The sequence below is a fragment of the Moschus berezovskii genome, chromosome 6 (assembly GCF_049115385.1).
Source record: "Moschus berezovskii isolate FMDL1 chromosome 6, NW_MosBer_1.0, whole genome shotgun sequence".
NCBI classification, from domain to species: Eukaryota; Metazoa; Chordata; class Mammalia; order Artiodactyla; family Moschidae; genus Moschus; species Moschus berezovskii.
In genome coordinates, this window is record NC_142465.1 from 26,710,310 (window position 1) to 26,727,973 (window position 17,664).

General features: G+C 43.4%; 1 protein-coding gene and 1 non-coding gene across 3 annotated transcripts in view; both read left to right on the plus strand.

Annotated features, from left to right (window-relative positions):
- The window catches only part of PLEKHG7 (pleckstrin homology and RhoGEF domain containing G7), a 90,304-nt gene that overhangs the window by 49,132 nt on the left and 23,508 nt on the right, over positions 1–17,664 (plus strand). Inside the window, exons 10-11 of one of the 2 annotated variants that reach the window (XM_055396424.2) lie at positions 943–1,044; positions 4,669–4,782. In XM_055396424.2, the coding sequence (XP_055252399.2) occupies positions 943–1,044; positions 4,669–4,782 (216 nt within the window). The remainder of the gene's footprint in view (positions 1–942; positions 1,045–4,668; positions 4,783–17,664) is intronic. The other variant, XM_055396425.2, reaches the window with a different exon arrangement.
- Positions 84–187, plus strand: LOC129537298 (U6 spliceosomal RNA). Its single transcript, XR_008681970.1, has one exon. It is a non-coding gene; the product is annotated as a U6 spliceosomal RNA (small nuclear RNA).

Sequence of the window (17,664 nt, forward strand, 5' to 3'; positions counted from 1 at the left end):
CTTTCCAATAGATTGCAGCCATCAGTTAGCCTTCAACAACATTTTTAAAAGTTCTTCTGTGGTTATTTAAGAAAATAATCATAATGCTTAGTTCAGCAGCACATGTACTAAAGTTGGAATGAGACAAAGATTAGCATGGATTCTGTGCAAGAATGACACAAAAATTTAGGAAATGTCCCATGTTTTTTCTAGAATACGAGTTCTGGAACACTTTCTAGAATTATATACTTCTAGTGTATACTCTGGAGAAGGTAATGGCAACCCACTCCAGTACTCTTGCCTGGAAAATCCCATGGACAGAGGAGCCTGGTAGGCTGCAGTCCATGGGGTCGCTAAGAGTCGGGCTCAACTGAGAGACTTCACTTTCTCTTTTCACTCTCATGCACTGGAGAAGGAAATGGCAACCCACTCCAGTGTTCTTGCCTGGAGAATCCCAGGGACAGGGGAGCCTAGTGGGCTGTCATCTATGGGGTCGCACAGAGTCGGACACGACTGAAGTGACTTAGCAGCAGCAGTGTATACTCAGGAACCCATCTTATTTACTGCTTTATCCAGAAGACCTCAGACAGTGCCTCGTGCATAGAAGAACTCAATAAGTAATGTTGGGTACATGAGTTTCCTCAATAAATAATGTTGAATACAGAGAAAGAGAAAAACATGTTACTAAGTGCTCCATCATCATAAATGACTAGTCTCAAATGAATGTTCTTTATCACATATATTATAAATAAAAGCTATCTTTCCTCTAAAAAGGAAGAGAAGAGAGATACTACCGGAATTCATTTATAAGAGAATAGAGGAAAATAAATCTTTAAATTTTGCCAGGGAAATAAATTGGAACTATAGGAAGCATCTGTAGGAACAAAATTTGAAGCTCACCGGATATTTATGTCTTACCCCTGTAAGTGTGCCTACTCTGTTTTCCTTTCTCCCTGCCCCTAGACAAGCTTTGGTTTTGTGAACAGTCTTTTCCGTATCTTCAAGGACTACGTTGACATTTGTGAGACTTCACCATCGTTGGATTTTATTTCTGTGCTCACAAAGGTAAAATCCTCTTTGGGATATCTGAGCTTCTGTGTGATGAATTCACCCACCTCTCAGGATGATTGTTTATATTTCCTCGACCATCATCATCATTGTTATTTCTGGGAAAGTTCTGCCAACACCCTCCCACAAGGGAACCATCCCTTTCTCCACCAATCAACATTTTCAAAAGTAAGTCTCAGATTCTGTTTTTCCATTGTTATCTCTCCTGTGTGAGCTTTATTAATACAAAACTTGCATGCGTGGAAAAGCCATTTCCAAGTCTGTTTTTCAAGTGACTTCAATTTAAAGCAATATTCACAGCAATAGTTTGTGCAGGCTAATTACATGGTTCAGTAGTTGTTCTAACGAAAGTGCCAGGCTTTCTGAAAGGAATAAAATAAACCATCAAATCCATCAGCACCCTTAATAAGACTTCTGTGTATTAAATGAGGAGGAAGGAGGAATACTTACACCCCTGGTCTGATAAATGCTATTTTTTTCCTTGAGTAGATAATTTGAACTTTCTCCCCTATTTTGAGCTTTTTAATCCTATTTCTGTCTATCGTCATTTAGCAAGATTTAAGTTGTTATAATCCATTTTTTTAAATATAGATTAAGATGTATTGACTTGTAAAAATTATACTCAGGTTTATGTTTAATGTTCTTGCAAAGGGCAAGTATCAAAATTGAAAAGCAAAAAGTAATGTGCTTTACGAAGTACTTATGTGTGGGGCAGATAACCTGTACATGATAATGTGCAGAATTAGACACACCCCTTACTTTGGGGGAGTTTTCATTCTAGTGGGAAAGAAATTAATCGACTAATGACACCAATGATTATATAGTAAAATTGAGATTAGTGCTGGGAAAAAAAGATACGTAGGTATTATGAGAGGAAACTTATAGTTTGGGGCAGATGGTGAGGTAGTTACAGCTAGGGAATTCTTCCTGAGGCCATGATGCTTGAGGTGAGATATGAACAGGGACTGTTTAAGAAGGCAAAGCAAGCAGAAAAGTAGGCATAAACTGGAGGGATCCTTCAATGAACTTTGAAAGCAGATTAGAGTAAGAAAAGCTTTGAAACACAGGAGAAAGAATGTACAGTGTTGGAAATTAGCTAAAATCTCGGGGTCTCCCAATTCCTTTAGAGTCAGAAATTATTTTTTTTAGACCCGTTGCATGCTACACACTTTTTATTTTTGTTAAAGGGCAGAGCCCTTAGTAAGTTAGATAATGAGCATAATTGTTGGGATGTGTGTTGGTTCAGGGTCTGAAGTCCCCTTGGTTTTCTTGATAATTTCTGTACTCTGTCAAGGGCTAGGACAAGTGGCAGGCTGTCTCCATGTGGCTCCTTGGACTAACCTGGTCCATCTCCTTGGACTAACCTGGCCATCCTCCTGTAATGGTGATGGGAAGAAGCACAAAAGAGCATCAGCACCCATTTTAGATCAAAGTATATCATTCCTCTGCTGGTCTTGGAGAATCTCCAGTGGTGAGGAGTAGCTGCGTCTCTCTCTTGGGACATAGACGCTGTGGCAGACGTATCTGAGAGTATTCATCTGAAGGCTGACATCTTGCTTGGGACGTTAGCAACAAGACCTGGCCCCCTAAAAATAGTTTTTAATTCAGTTTGCAGTGAATAGTCTGAAGAAATAACAACTTTTCGTCAGAACACATCAGTAGTTGTCTTAGTCTGCCCAGGCTCTGTGTAACTACATGCCACAAACTGGGTAGCTTGTAAACAGCAGAAATTGATGTCTCATTGTTCTAGAGGGTGGACATCCAATACCAAGGCGGCAGCCGGGCCATGTGAGCGCCCTCTTCTGGTCACAGACTTCTCATTTTATTCTTCACATAGTGGGGAGGGCCAGAGAGCTCTCCAGAGTCTCTTTTGTAAGGGCATTCATTTCATTCATGGAGGCTTCACCTTTGGGACCTCATCATCTCCGGAAGGGTCCACCTCCTCCAATACCATCACCTTGGGGGTTAGGATTCAACATATGGACTTGGGGGGGACACAGCTGTTCAGACCATAGCACACGTGTCCTTACAGCCTAGTAAAGCATGGACTCTTCACTGAAAGTCTATAATGATACCCATATATGAGTGCTTCCTGATATGTTACAGATGCGCAAAGGTGGGCTACAAAAGTTTTTCCTAAATATAAAAAGGCCTGCATCAGGTTAAATTCAACTGTGCCACGGAAAGAAACTCCAACTCTCAGTGGCTTGGTTCACATCTCACTCACACTGTGTTCCTGTTTTGTCATTGTTCTGACTCTGGGACCCCTTCTGAAGGAGCAGCCACCACCTGGAATGTCACCACCATGTCTCCAGGGCAAAGATATAAAAGACTGAGGCAGAACGCTCACTGACTCTTCAAGTTTCTGGCATATCTGCTCACATTCATCAGCCTCAAAAAGTCCCATGGCCAGGCCTGCCCTCAGTGGTAATTTAGGTAATGTGAATGTGTGTACTTACACACTGGCCACCTGCCTTGTTTTAATATAAATTGGATATGATTTAAGAATATGTAGTCATTATAGCAATGGCAAGCCACTCCAGTACTATTGCCTAGAAAACCCCATGGATGGAGGAGCCTGGTAGGCTGCAGTCTGTGGGGTCGCTAAGGGTCGGACACGACTGAGTGACTTCACTTTCACTTTCACACATTGGAGAAGGAAATGGCAACCCACTCCAGTGTTCTTGCCTGGAGAATCCCAGGGACGGGAGAGCCTGGTGGGTTTCCGTCTATGGGGTCACACAGAGTCGGACACGACTGAAGTTACTTAGCAGCAGTCATTATAGCAAGTTTAAGACATTACATAAGAAGAGTGAAGAAGGCAAGTGTCAGATTAGGTAAAACAAGTACATAAAATGCTCGCTATGAAACAGTATATTTAGTGACATGCCCCAGATTTGGCTGTTTTTTAGAAGCTGGCAGGATAATTTATTTGCGGATATTTTTGCAGAAGATTTGATGAAAAGTTAAATGTTGTTACTTTAAGCACATACTATGAACACAAGCTTAGGCAGTGTCTGTTACCAGGTACCATGAAGCCTGTGTAGGTCTCAACAAAGCATAAGTGCAAGTAAAGGGTGAATTAAATCAAGATGTCCCAAATAGAATTTTTTTTAAAAATGCAGGCAAAAAAAAGGAAATTTATTGAGGCGTTGTTGTTGTTCAGTCACTGAGTTGTGTCCAGCTCTTTGCGACCCCATGAACTGCAACACACCAGGCTTCCCTGTCCTTCACTATCTTCTGAGTTTGCTCAAGCTCCTGTCCATTGAATCAGTGATGCCATCCAACCATGTCATCCTTTGTCACCCCCTTTCCTCCTGCCCTCAACCTTTCCCAGCATCAGGGTCTTTTCCAGTGAGTTGGCTCTCTGCATCAGGTGGCCAGAGTATTGGAGCTTCAGCTCCAGCATCAAGCTTTCCAGTTGAGGAGTTAATGGTTTATTATGCGGATACCATTTTTTAATAGTGTTTGTTTTGACGATCACCTGTTTCTCTCCACGCATACATGGTTGATAATGTTGTGTCCCCAACTTTCCCTGCTTTGGTTACTGATAAAAGTGAAGAGAAGGTCTGCCCGTGCTTTTGCATCCGTTCACTCTCTCGTGCCCTTCTCCTCTTGCAGTATTTCCGAGGTAGCCTGTGTCAGAGCCACCAGACCTACTGCCTGAACTACTCGGCCGCTGTCTTTTATCTTGAGAGCCTGAAGCAGAGACATGACTTCGGAATTTATTTAAAAGTAAAGTGCCTTTTTCTTTTATATTTTTCTGAAACTCTTTGGAGGTAACAGATACTGGGAACTATTAGACCCAAATTAAATGGAATAGGAGGGAAATAAATGATGAGGCATACATTTTAACTACAAACCTGCTTTCCTTCAGTTCAGTTCAGTCAGTCAGTCGTGTCCGACTCTCCGCGACCCCATGAATCACAGCACGCCAGGCCTCCCTGTCCATCACCAACTCCCAGAGTTCACTCAAACTCATGTCCATCAAGTCGGTGATGCCATCCAGCCATCTCATTCTCTGTCGTCCCCTTCTCTTCCCGCCCCCAATCCCTCCCAGCATCAGAGTCTTTTCCAGTGAGTCAACTCGTTGCATGAGGTGGCCAAAGTATTGGCGTTTCAGCTTTAGCATCAGTCCTTCCAATGAACACCCAGGATTGATCTCCTTTAGAATGGACTGATTGGATCTCCTTGCAGTTCAAGGGACTCTCACTGCTTTCCTTAGGAACACATAATCCACTCCAGCATTAGGATTTTAAATAGTTCTTACCTGGAAACATTGTATCACCTAATGTTGCTCCTGACATTTTAACTGGGGATTTAAAATGTTTTATGTGTCCACTGGTCTGCTTTTAGAAGAAATTGTGAGAAAACTACAGTAACGATTGAGGCTTTATTTGTGATACACGTCTGACTCTTGTAGGATTTGGTCCGAGCAAGGTCCTATTGCACAAAAGCTTGGAGCACCACTACCCTTGTATTCTACGTGAGTGGCACCTCCTAGAGAACATCATAGCACACAGTGTAAATGCTGCCCCTGAGGTTGTCCAGCATGGCGGCTGTGGGTCCCAAGCGTTATTCAGTTCAGTCGCTCAGTCGTGTCTGACTCTTTGCAACCCCATGGACTGCAGCACGCCCAGCTTCCTGGTCCATCACCAACTCTCAGTGCCTACTCAAACTCATGTCCAATGCGTCGGTGGTGCCATCCAACCATCTCATCCTCTGTCGCCCCCTTCTCCCGCCTTCAATCTTTCTCAGCATCAGGGTCTTTTCCAATGAGTTGGTTCTTCACATCAGGTGGCCAGAGTATTGGAGTTTCAACTGCAGCATCAGTCCTTCCAATGAATATTCAGGACTGATCTCCTTTAGGATTGACTGGTTGGATCTCCTTGCAGCCCAAGGGATTCTCAAGAGTCTTCTCCAACACCACAGTTCAAAAGCATCAATTCTTTGGCACTCAGCTTCCTTTATACTCCAACTCTCACATCCATACATGACTACTGGAAAAACCATAGCCTTGACTAGACGGACCTTTTACTCTCTCTGTTTTTTAATATGCTGTCTAGGTTGGTCATAACTTTTCTTCCGAGGAGCAAGCGTCTTTTAATTTCATGGCTGCAGTCACCATCTGCAGTGATTTGGGAGCCCCAAAAAATAAAGTCAGCCACTGTTTCCCCTTCTATTTGCCATGAAGTGATGGGACCAGGTGCCATGATCTTCATTTTCTGAATGTTGAGCTTTAAGCCAACTTTTTCACTCTCCTCTTTCACTTTCATCAAGAGGTTCTTTAGTTCTTTCCTTTCTGCTATGAGGGTGGTGTCATCTGCATATCTGAGGTTATTGATATTTCTCCCAGCAATCTTGACTCCAGCTTGTGCTTCTTCCAGCCCAGCGTTCCTCATGATGTACTCTACATATAAGTTAAATAAGCAGGGTGACAGTGTACAGCCTTGACGTACTCCTTTTCCTGTTTGGAACTAGTCTGTTGTTCCACGTCCAGTTCTAACTGTTGCTTCTTGACCTGCATGCACATTTCTCAAGAGGAAGGTCAGGTGGTCTAGTATTCCCATCTCTTCCAGAATTTTCCACAGTTTGTTGTGATCCACGCAGTCAAAGGTTTGGCATAGTCAATAAAGCAGAAGGAGATGTTTTTCTGGAACTCTCTTGCTTTTTCAGTGATCCAACAGATGTTAGCAATTTGATCTCTGGTTCTTCTGCCTTTTCTAAATCCAACTTGAACATCTGGAAGTTCACGGTTCGCTTACTGTTGAAGCCCGGCTTGGAGAATTTTGAGCATGACTTTACTAGCGTGTGAGATGAGTGCAATTGTGCAGTAGTTGGAGCATTCTTTGGATTGCCTTTCTTTGGGATTGGAATGAAAACTGACCTTTTCCAGTCCTATGGCCACCGCTGAGTTTTCCAAATTTGCTGGCATATTGAGTGCAGCACTTTCATAGCATCATCTTTTAGGATTTGAAATAGCCTCAAATGGAATTCCATCACCTCCATTAGCTTTGTTCGTAGTGATGCTTCCTAAGGCCCACTTGACTACATTCCAGAATGTCTGGCTCTAGGTGAGTGATCACACCATTGTAGTTATCTGGATTGTGAAGATCTTTTTTATACAGTTCTGTGTATTCTTGCCACCTCTTCTTAATCTCTTCTGCTGCTGTTAAGTCCATACCATTTCTGTCCTTTATCAAGCCCATATTTGCATGAAATGTTCCCTTGGTATCTCTAATTTTCCTGAAGAGATCTCTAGTCTTTCCCATTCTGTTGTTTTTCTCTATTTCTTTTCATTGATCGCTTAGGAAGGCTTTCTTATCTCTCCTTGCTATTCTTTGGAACTCTGCATTCAAATGGGTATATCTTTCCTTTTCTGTTTTGCCTTTAGCTTCTCTTCTTTTCTCAGCTATTGTAAGGCCTCGTCAGACAACCATTTTGCTTTTTGCATTTTTTTTTCTTGGGGATGGTCTTGATCACTGCCTCCTGTATAGTGTCATGAACCTCTGTCCATAGTTCTTCAGGCACTCTGTCTGTCAAATCACTTGAATTTATTTGTCACTTCCACTGTAAGGGATTTGATTTAGGTCATACCTGAATGGTCTAGTGGTTTTCCCTACTTTCTTCAATTTAAGTCTGAATTTGGCAGTAAAGAGTTCATGATTTGAGCCACAGTCCGCTCCTAGTCTTGTTTTTGCTGACTGTGTAGAGCTTCTCCATATTTGGCTGCCAAGAATATAATCAGATTTCGGTGTTGACCATCTGGTGATGTCCATGTGTAGAGTCTTCTCTTGTGTTGTTGGAAGAGGGTGTTTGCTATGACCAGTGCATTCTCTTGGCAAAACTCTGATAGCCTTTGACCTACTTCGTTTTGTACTCCAAGGTCAAATTTGCCTGTTACTCCAGGTGTCTCTTGACCCTACTTTTGGATTGCAGTCAATGAAGAGGACATCTTTTTTGGGTGTTAGTTCTGGAAGGTCTTGTAGGTCTTCAGAGAACAAACTTCAGCTTTTCAGCATTACTGGCCGGGGCATGGACTTGGATTACTGTGACACTGAATGGTTCACCTTGGAAAGAACAGAAATCATTCTGTCATTTTTGAGGCTGCATCCAGGAACTGCATTTTGGACTCTTTTGTTGACTATGATGGCTACTCCATTTCTTCTAAGGGATTCTTGCCCACGGTAGTAGATACAATGGTCATCTGAGTTAAATTCACCCATTTCAGAACAGATTTGTGCTCGGGACCTTCAGTATTTTCAAACAAGCAAAACTGGAAGAAATTTTCCTTGACCTCTCTGCTTCCTTTGACCACCACCTGCTCCCCTGCCCCCACCGGTTTTTTGGGGTTTTATTTTGACATATCTTTAGTCTGAAATGTACGTTTCAGTATTATGCCACAGCTCTTTATTTGACCCAAGAAAATGGTCCATGCCTTTCCGGAAACCCATGCAACTGCAGGAAGCACCTACCAGAGCATCACCTCAGAGCCGCAGGAGGAACGGCCACTGCACAGAGCTCCCAGTAACCTCTGGCCGTGAATCAGAGCACCTTTGCCATGGCCAGAGTGTGCCAGGAAACCTGGGCGTGGCGTGAATGATGTTGGGAAGAGTGGCGGCCCTGTTTTAGTAGCTTTAGCCCTTCAGTGTTTTCTTTGCTACTCAAACCAAAACCTGAAAACTCATTAGATGTCATGAATAATCTTGTTGCAAAACTTGCCCCTGGAAGCTGTTGGGTGAGACTTCTTGCCAGAGTCTCCCCAGACTCCTCCCCAGACTGGGAGAATCCAGGTTCATTCCTCTCCCTCCCAAGCTAGCATAAGGTTCAGACACTGTTTTCAAATAACTGTGGAAAATCCCTTAACAATTGTGACACAGAAGTTTACATGTATGAGATATATATAGCATCCAAAGATATTTAGGAAAAAGAATGGAGGATGCACTGTTGTAATGATAACATGTAATACTTTTATAAGCATCATGCTATGCCAAGCACTTTCTCAAACATCCTTTTAAGTCTTACCACAAATCTATGAAGCTGACTACATTGTGTCCCCACATGTCCCTGAGACTCAGAGAGGTTATGTGACCTTTGTAAGATCACATGACCAATAGGTGGCAATAAAAGAACCTGGATAAAGGTCTTCAGGCAAAATACTCCAGTGCACTTTATGCCCAGGGCTGTTTACAGCTCCTCAGGGCTACTTCCTGTTGCAAAGGAACTGTTAGCATCATGAAACAAAGGTTGAAGGGTCAGGGAGAGACTTTGGGAGGGCTTGGAGGTAAATCTGCCTTCCACAGCCCCAGAGCATAGAACAAAACTTCATCACAGATAATTAATAATAATGTATAATGATTATACATACTATAATAATGATACAAATACAAAAATGATAATACTAAAAGTGACTAGTTTGCAAGCTTTGGCTATGGCCGGGCACTGTGCTGCTTGCTGATCATGATCTCTGATTTCTCTGTCTGCACAATAAACCCTGTAGGATATGATGTTATTCTCATTTTTCAGGAGCTTAGAAGAATTCAGCAACTTGCTTAAAGTTTGTTCAGGGCAGGAGCAGGATTCAAATCTGTCAAGCTGACAACCTTTCTCCTAGACTTTGACATAAATGTTGTTGGAAAACTTAAATCTTTGTGGGTTTCCCTGGTGACTCAGACAATAAAGAATCTGCCTGCAGTGCGGGAGACCCAGGTTCATTCCCTGGGTCAAGAAGATTCCTTGGAGAAGGGAATGGCCACTCACTCCAGTATTCTTGCCTGGAGAATTTCATGGACAGAGGAGCCTGGTGGGCTACAGTCCATGGGGTCACAGAGTCAGACACAATTGAGCAACTAACGCACTTTCACTTAACATCTTTGTCATTTTATGGACTGCCTGGAATTGGGCTCTGATTGTACTGGGGTGAATTTACTCTCTACACCATGTGGGGCTGGTTTTTGTAAATGTCTGTACATTATCTTTATGGTCATTGACAAGAGTAGAATTTCCCTCACTTTTTCAAAGTCAGTCAAAGTGATGCAGAGAAAGACACTGGGGGACTTCCCTGGTGGTCCAATGGTTAGGAATCTGCCTGCCAACACGGGGGACATAGGTTTGATCCCTGAACTGGGAAGATCCCACATGTCACAGGGCAGCTAAGCCCACATGCCAGAGGGCAACTAAGCCCAAGCTCCTTGGAGCCCGTGCTCCACAAGAGAAGCCACCCCAATGACAAGCCCATGCACAGCAACTAGAAACTAGCCCCTGCTTCCCGCAACTGGGGAAAGCCCACACCGTGTATCGAAGACACCCAAAAAAGGACAATCCGAAACAGCCAAAAAAAGTCAGAAAACAGGACATTGGGAACTTGACACCAGGTCTCTTAGTTTTTGCTTGATTAGCAGTTGCTGCGGAGAAGGCAATGGCAAGCCACTCCAGTACTATTGCCTAGAAAATCCCATGGATGGAGGAGCCTGGTAGGCTGCAGTCCGTGGGGTCGCTATGCGTCGGACACGACTGAGCGACTTCACTTTCACTTTTCACTTTCCACTTTCACACATTGGAGAAGGAAATGGCAACCCACTCCAGTGTTCTTGCCTGGAGAATCCCAGGGACGGGGGAGCCTGGTGGGCTTCCGTCTATGGGGTCACACAGAGTCGGACACGACTGAAGTGACTTAGCAGCAGCAGCAGCAGCAGTTGCTGACAAATCTATCTACTATGGACTGAATATTCAAGACATGTCAGGCACTGTTGTCAGCTCTGTGTGTGGATTATCTCCTTAAAATCTCTCATTAACTGGTTAAGGCAACTTGTTATCCACATTTCACAGATGCGGTTTAGAGAACTTCAGTAACTTTCCCAAGTTCCCAAGAATAATGGGTGCCCAAGACCGTGGTTGCAACCCTCCAAGACAGGTTAATGAGGAGAACAAGGTTTTATTTCGGCCCCTCATGCATTTCACTCTTCCCCTGAACACATTGGATTTTTAATGATTTATATATAAATTATATCAATATAATTTTATAAATTATAAGATTTATGTGTAAATTTACTTTTTGCTTATTATATATACTTAATTTACAATGTATTTCTGGTGTACACTAAAGTGATTCAGTTTTACATATATAATACTTTTTCATATTCTTTTCTATTATAATTTATTATGAGATATTGAATATAGTGTCCTATGCTGCACAGTAGGACCTTGTTGGTTATCACAGTTTATAAGTTTGATAAGGTCCCATTGGTTTATTTTTGTTTTTATTTCTGTTGCTTTAGGAGACTTGATCTGAGAAAACATTGTTACAGTTTATATCAGAGAATGTTTTTCCTATGTTCCCTTTTAGGATTTTTATGGTGTCCTGTCTTATATTTACTTTTATTTTCTTATATTTAAGTCATTAGGCCATTTCAAGTTTATTTTTGTGTAGGGTGTAAGGGAGTGTGCTAACCTCATTGATTTACATGTAGCTGTCCAGCTTTCCCAACACCATTTGCTGAAGAGACTATGTTTTCTCCATTGTATATTCTCGCCTCCTTTGTCAAAGAGTAATTGACCATAGGTGCATGGGTTTATTTCCGGGCTTTCTATCATGCTCCATTAATCTGTGTATTTGTTTTTGTGCCAGTACTATACTGTTTTGATGACTGTAGCTTTGTAGTATAGTCTGCGGTCGGGGAGTCTAATTCTTCCAGTTCCATTTTTCTTTATCAAGATTGTTTTGGCCATTTGGGATCATTTGTGTTTCCATACAAATTATAACATTTTTTGTTCTAGTTCTATAAAAAAATACCACTGGTAATTTGATAGAGATTGCACTGAATCTGTAGATTGCTTTGCGGTCATATAGTCATTTTGCCAATATTGCTTCTTCCAGTCCAAGAACACAGTGTATCTTTCCATCTGTTTATGTCATCTTTGATTTCTTATATCAGCATCTTATAGTTTTCAGAATACAGATCTTTTGGCTCTTTAGGTAGGTTTATTCCTAGGTTTTTTTTTTTTTTTTTGATGCAATGGTAAATGAGATTGTTTCTCTAATTTGTCTGTCTGATCTTTATAGAAATGCAGCAGATTTCTGTGCATAATTTTGTGTCCTGCAATTTTACCAAATTCATTGATAAACTAGCATTTTCTTGGTAACATCTTTAGGATTTTCTATATATTGTATCCTGTCATCTGCAACAGTGACATTTTTACTTCTTTTCCAATTTGAATCTGTTTTATTTCTGTTTCTTTTCTGATTACCGTGGCTAGGACTTCTGAAACTAAAGTTGAATAAAAGTGGCAACAATGGACATCCTTGACTTGTTCCTAGTCTTAGAGGAAATGCTCTCAGCTTTTCACTTTTGCAAATGATGTTAGCTGTGGGTTTGTAATATATGGCCTTTACTATGTTGAGGTAGGTTTCCTCTGTGCCCACTTTCTGTAGTTTTTTTTTTTTATATGTAATAAATGGATGTTACATTTTATCCCGTGCTTTTTCTGCATCTGTTGAGATGATCATGGGGTTTTTTTGTCTTTTCTTTTGTTGATGTGGTGTATTGCTTATGTTCAACTGTCCTTGTGACTCTAGGTTGAATCCAGCTTGATTGTGTATATTATTATCCTTTTTACTTGCTGTTATGTTCGATTTGCTGAATTTTGTTGAGAATTTTTTATTTGTATTCATCAAAGATAGTGACCTATAATATTCTTTTCTGTGGTGTCTTTTTCTGGTTTTGGTATCAAGAGTGATGGTAGCGTCATAGAATGACTTTGGGGTATCCCCTACTCTTCAGTCTTAAAGAATACTTTGAAAAGGATTGGTATAAGTTCATTGTATGCTTGGTAGGATTCCCCAGCAAATTCATTGGATCCTAGACTTTTGTTTGCAGGGGGTTGTTTTGGGTTTTTTTAGTTTCAGCAAACACATGCATGGGCTTAGTTGCCCTGAGGCATGTGGAATCTTCTCAGGCCAGGTTTCAAACTCATGTCCCTGCATTAGCAGGCAGATTCTTAACCACTAGACCATTAGGGAAGTCTGGGAGCTTTTTTATTGTTATCATTAGAGATTCTATCTCACTTCTAGTGATCAGTCTGTGTACGTCATTTGTCTCTTCTCGATTCTGTCTTGGCGGGCTGTCTGTCCCTGAAGACTTCCCCATCTCTTCCGGGCTACCCACTTTGTTGGCATGTAATTCTCTGTAGTACTCTCTCACAGAGGTTTGTATTTCTGCAAAATCGTTGTTATGCTTCCTCTCTCATTTCTTGTCTTATTTGTGTCCTTTCATTTCTTCTTGAACCTGGCCAGAGGTTTGTGAATTTTGTTTTGTTACTGTTCTTTTAGTCATTAAATCATGTCTGACTCTTTTGCAACCCTGTGGTCTTTAGCCTGCCAGGCTCCTCTGTCCATAGGATTTCCCAGGCAAGAATACTGGAGTGGGTTGCCATTTCCTTCTCTAGGGAATCTTCCTAACCAGGGATCAGACCCACATCTTCTGCATTGCAGGCAGATTCTTTACCACTGGCGGTGAGCCTCCAGGGAAGCCCCAATTTTGTTCCCCCTTTCAAAAAACCAGCTCTTGGTTTCACTGGGGTTTGTTTGTTTGTTTGTTTGTTTTTTCTATTTTTTGATCTCTATTCTATTTCTTCCTCTCTGACTTTTTATTATTTCCTTCCTTATGCTGACTTTAGGCTTTATTTGTTCTTTTTCTATTTCTTTCTGGTGGTAGGTTAGATTGTAGATCAGCTCACTTTATTTTATCCCGTAAATCTCATGTATTTTCTTGTTTTCATTTGACTTTCTGTCTACATTTCTGACTGATTTCCATTATTATTCTGTCTTCTAAATCACTTATTTGTCCTCCATTTTTTTAATACATTTATTTATTTATTTATGGCTGTGCTGAGTCTTTGCTGTTGCACAGGCTTTTGTCTAGTTGTGATGAGTGGGGGCTACCCTCTAGTTGTGGTGCATGGGTTTCTCATTGCTGTGCCTTCTCTTGTGGAACATGGGCTCTAGGGCATGTGGGCTTCCGTAGCAGAGGTGTGTGGGCTCAGCAGTTGTCACATGCAGGCTCTAAAACACTGGCTCATTAGTTGTGGTACACAGGCTCGGTTGATCCACAGCATGTGAAATCTTCCTGGATCAGGGATAAAACCCGTGTCTCCTACATTAGCAGGCAGATTCTTTTACTACTGAGCCATCAGGGAAACCCCGCACTGTTTAGTCTGTTATATATTGTCTTTCAGTTCAGGTCAGTCGCTCAGTCCTGTCCGACTCTTTGCGACCCCATGAATCACAGCACGCCAGGCCTCCCTGTCCATCACCAGTTCCCGGAGTTCACTGAAACTCATGTCCATCGAGTCGGTGATGCCATCCAGCCATCTCATTCTCTGTCATCCCCGTCTCCTCCCACCCCCAATCCCTCCCAGCATCAGAGTCTTTTCCAGCGAGTAAACTCGTCGCATGAGGTGGCCAGAGTATTGCAGTTTCAGCTTTAGCATCAGTCCTTCCATTGAACACCCAGGATTGATCTCCTTTAGAATGGACTGGTTGGATCTCCTTGCAGTCCAAGGGACTCTCAAGAGTCTTCTCCAGCACCACAGTTCAAAAGCATCAATTCTTCAGCGTTCAGCTTTCTTCACAGTCCAACTCTTACATCCATACGTGACCAGCTTGCCCTTATCTCAGCATATACATTTTCTCATTTTAATTGGCTTCTTGTTATATTTTCTGTTAGTAGTTCCTTGCTAAAGTGATCTGCATTTCTCTCAATGCCCTTTCTTAATTTGTTAGTTGTTATTTCTTTTGGTAATTTTATTGATTTTTGGCTGTGCTAAGTTCATTGCGGTTACCAGAGGCTAGTGTCTAGTTGTGATTCATGGGCTTCTCATTGTGGTGGCTTCTCTTGTTGCAGAACACAAGCTCTACCAAGGGCAAGTGGGTTTGGTAGTTGTAGCACAAGGGCTCAGTAGTTGCAGCATGAGGGCTCGGTAGCATGTGGCACATGGGCTCTGTAGTTGCTTCATGACTCCAGATCAGGGATCAAACCCTTGTCTCCTGCCTTGGCAGGTGAATTCCTTACCACTGAGCCACCTGGGATGCCTTATCTTCTTTTTGAACTCAGAATCTGGTAGAGCATTCTGTTTTATTGGAGATTTCTCCTGTCCTATTTTTGGAAATAGTTCCTGTGCTTCTTGGTTTCAGTTTTATTTCCTTGCCCCTGGATTTAGGAGAACAGTTATTTTCTATGGTCTTGAAGAGTTGTTTTTATGTAGGAGCATCCTTGTGTAGTCTGAATGAGTCTTAATTTAGTGTGGGTGCCTGCCGTTTCTCTCCTGCTTGTGTGCTGGTTGGTACCCCTTCATAGGCAGTGCGATTGTTTTTGTGGTGACCTGAGCCTGCACTGGAAGTTGAGCGGAGCCTCCTATTTGGTCTGTGGTTGTCACAGCTTTGTTGGGAGTGCCGTCTGCTCCCCAGTTGGAGTAGAAGACCACAGATCATCTTGTTTCTGAGCTGCGGCATGAGGTAGGTGGTCCTGGAGCGTTACCACTGGGAGAGGAACCAGTGGGCTGTCTGCTGAAGTGCACTCCACAGTGTCTGTCACCCACTGTGTGTGCTTACAGAGTGCACGGTTGTTGGCATGGCCCTCACCTCCTCCTCAGCCATGGGAATGCAGGCAGTTGGCCTGGATGTCCCTCAGGTGCTGTGCTCGTAAAGCCACCAGCTCAGATCTGCAGGCACGGATTCCCTGAAGTCAGGCCCCAGGACCTTTCTTAGCTGCCTGTAGTCATGCTCCTGGACCCCCTCAGAGCTACGGACCGAGCACAGACCCTGGCCCCACCTCCACGTACGTGTACCCGCAAAGCTCTCAGCTGCTGACTCTGGACTTGCCCCAGCTCTGGGAGCATCAGTCCTCTGCTCGGATGTCCCACAGTCACTTGGCTTACAAAGGCACCTGCAGCATAAATCCACTGAAGTCGCAAAGTCTCCTGATGTGGCTCAGATTTCATCCCGGCCTCTGTGTGGGGCAGCAGCAGGCACTGGCGTGCTCCCAGAGCCCTGCCCGCGGTGAGCGCTCTGCGGGGCTGCTCTGGTGGGGCCTACTCTCCCTGCAGGTGCTCGTTAGCAAGAGGGCTTCTGTAGACCCAAGTTTCATCCCGCACACAGCCCCAGTTGCCACCCAGTCCACACTCGCCCCTTCAGGCTCTCTCTGCACGGCCACCCCCAGTCCTCTCCCCAGATCTGTCCGCTGAAACCCAAGATTCAGCACCCAGCCCCGCCCGCACTCGCAGACACATGCATGGAGCTGGGGAGCGCGGCACGGTGGCCGAGACCAGGTGTGCTGCTCCCTCTTTTCTACCCACTTAATTCAGTTGTTGCACTTTTCTCTGAGCCTCTGAAGCTTCCGTTCTGTTCCAGCTGACCTAGGCAGCAAAGTTTGTTCCTAGGGCAAGGAACCTTTCCTCTTTCACAGCTCCCTCCCGGGAGTACCGGTCCCATCCCATCCTCCCTTGTTGCATGGTGATCTTCCTGGCAGTTTTGGTTGTGTGAGCTCTTCCGCCAGCATTCAGTAGGTATTGGTACACATGTAGGTGTATTTTTTATGTACTTGTGGGGGTTGGTGAGGTCTGTGTTCTTCTATTCCACAGTCTTGATCTCGCAACTATATATAAATTTATTTATTATCAAGCTGAAGCAGATTCCACTCATCTAGACCCATCCAGGAAAAGGACTTTTATATCCAATTTCTCATGACAGATTGTTTCTTTTCTTTCCCTAAAAGACATGAAAAGTAAAGCCAACCGAGAAATGAAAGAAAAAGGTATAGTTTCACTTTTAGAATCATCAAAAAAATTTTTTTTTCTTTGCTCTTCTGAGACCTTTCAAAACACTATAAATATTTTGTGTATCTCTCCCTGGATCTTTGTCTAAATTATTCACCACTGGTATTGCTTTTCTGATTAATATCTGGGGGAGATTCAGTGCTTTTATATTTACCCTGAACACCAGTGGGTGCTGGCCATCAGAGCTGTTGCCCATGGCATGGAAATTTGGAGCAGTGACCCGGGGCTGTGTGTTTTGAGGGAATCCCTCACTGCTGATGAGCAATGAATTACGGGAGCTCCCCAGCTTCCCACGAGGACCAGCAGGGAGCGCTGGAATGCTGCTGCCAGTGACTCAGCACGGAAATCAGCCACTAAATCTCTGGGAGTTGGTGATGGACAGGGAGGCCTGGCATGCTGCAGTCCATGGGGTCACAGAGAGTCGGACACGACTGAGCGACTGAGCTGACTGAACGAAACTGAAGGCCACAGATGACGAGGGCCTTCCCACACCTCTTTCCTCCACTCCTGCTGCTCCAGCCCTTTCATGGCTGCAGTCTCTGCTTCCTCATCCCTGCATCCCCAGTGAGGATCACAGCCATGTTGAGCTGGATGAGTACTCGGAAGTCATCTAATGCCTGCTTCCATTTTAGAGAAGAGGAGTCTGAGGTGCAGAGAGGGGAAGTGGTCCCTCAGCCTTAAAGCCTGGACCCTAGAGCTCCATCCTCCATGCTCCTCTGGCCTCACTTTTCTGACCTGCCATCTGTAGGTGGGGAAGTGGGAGAGATCATGCACAGCAGAATTCCC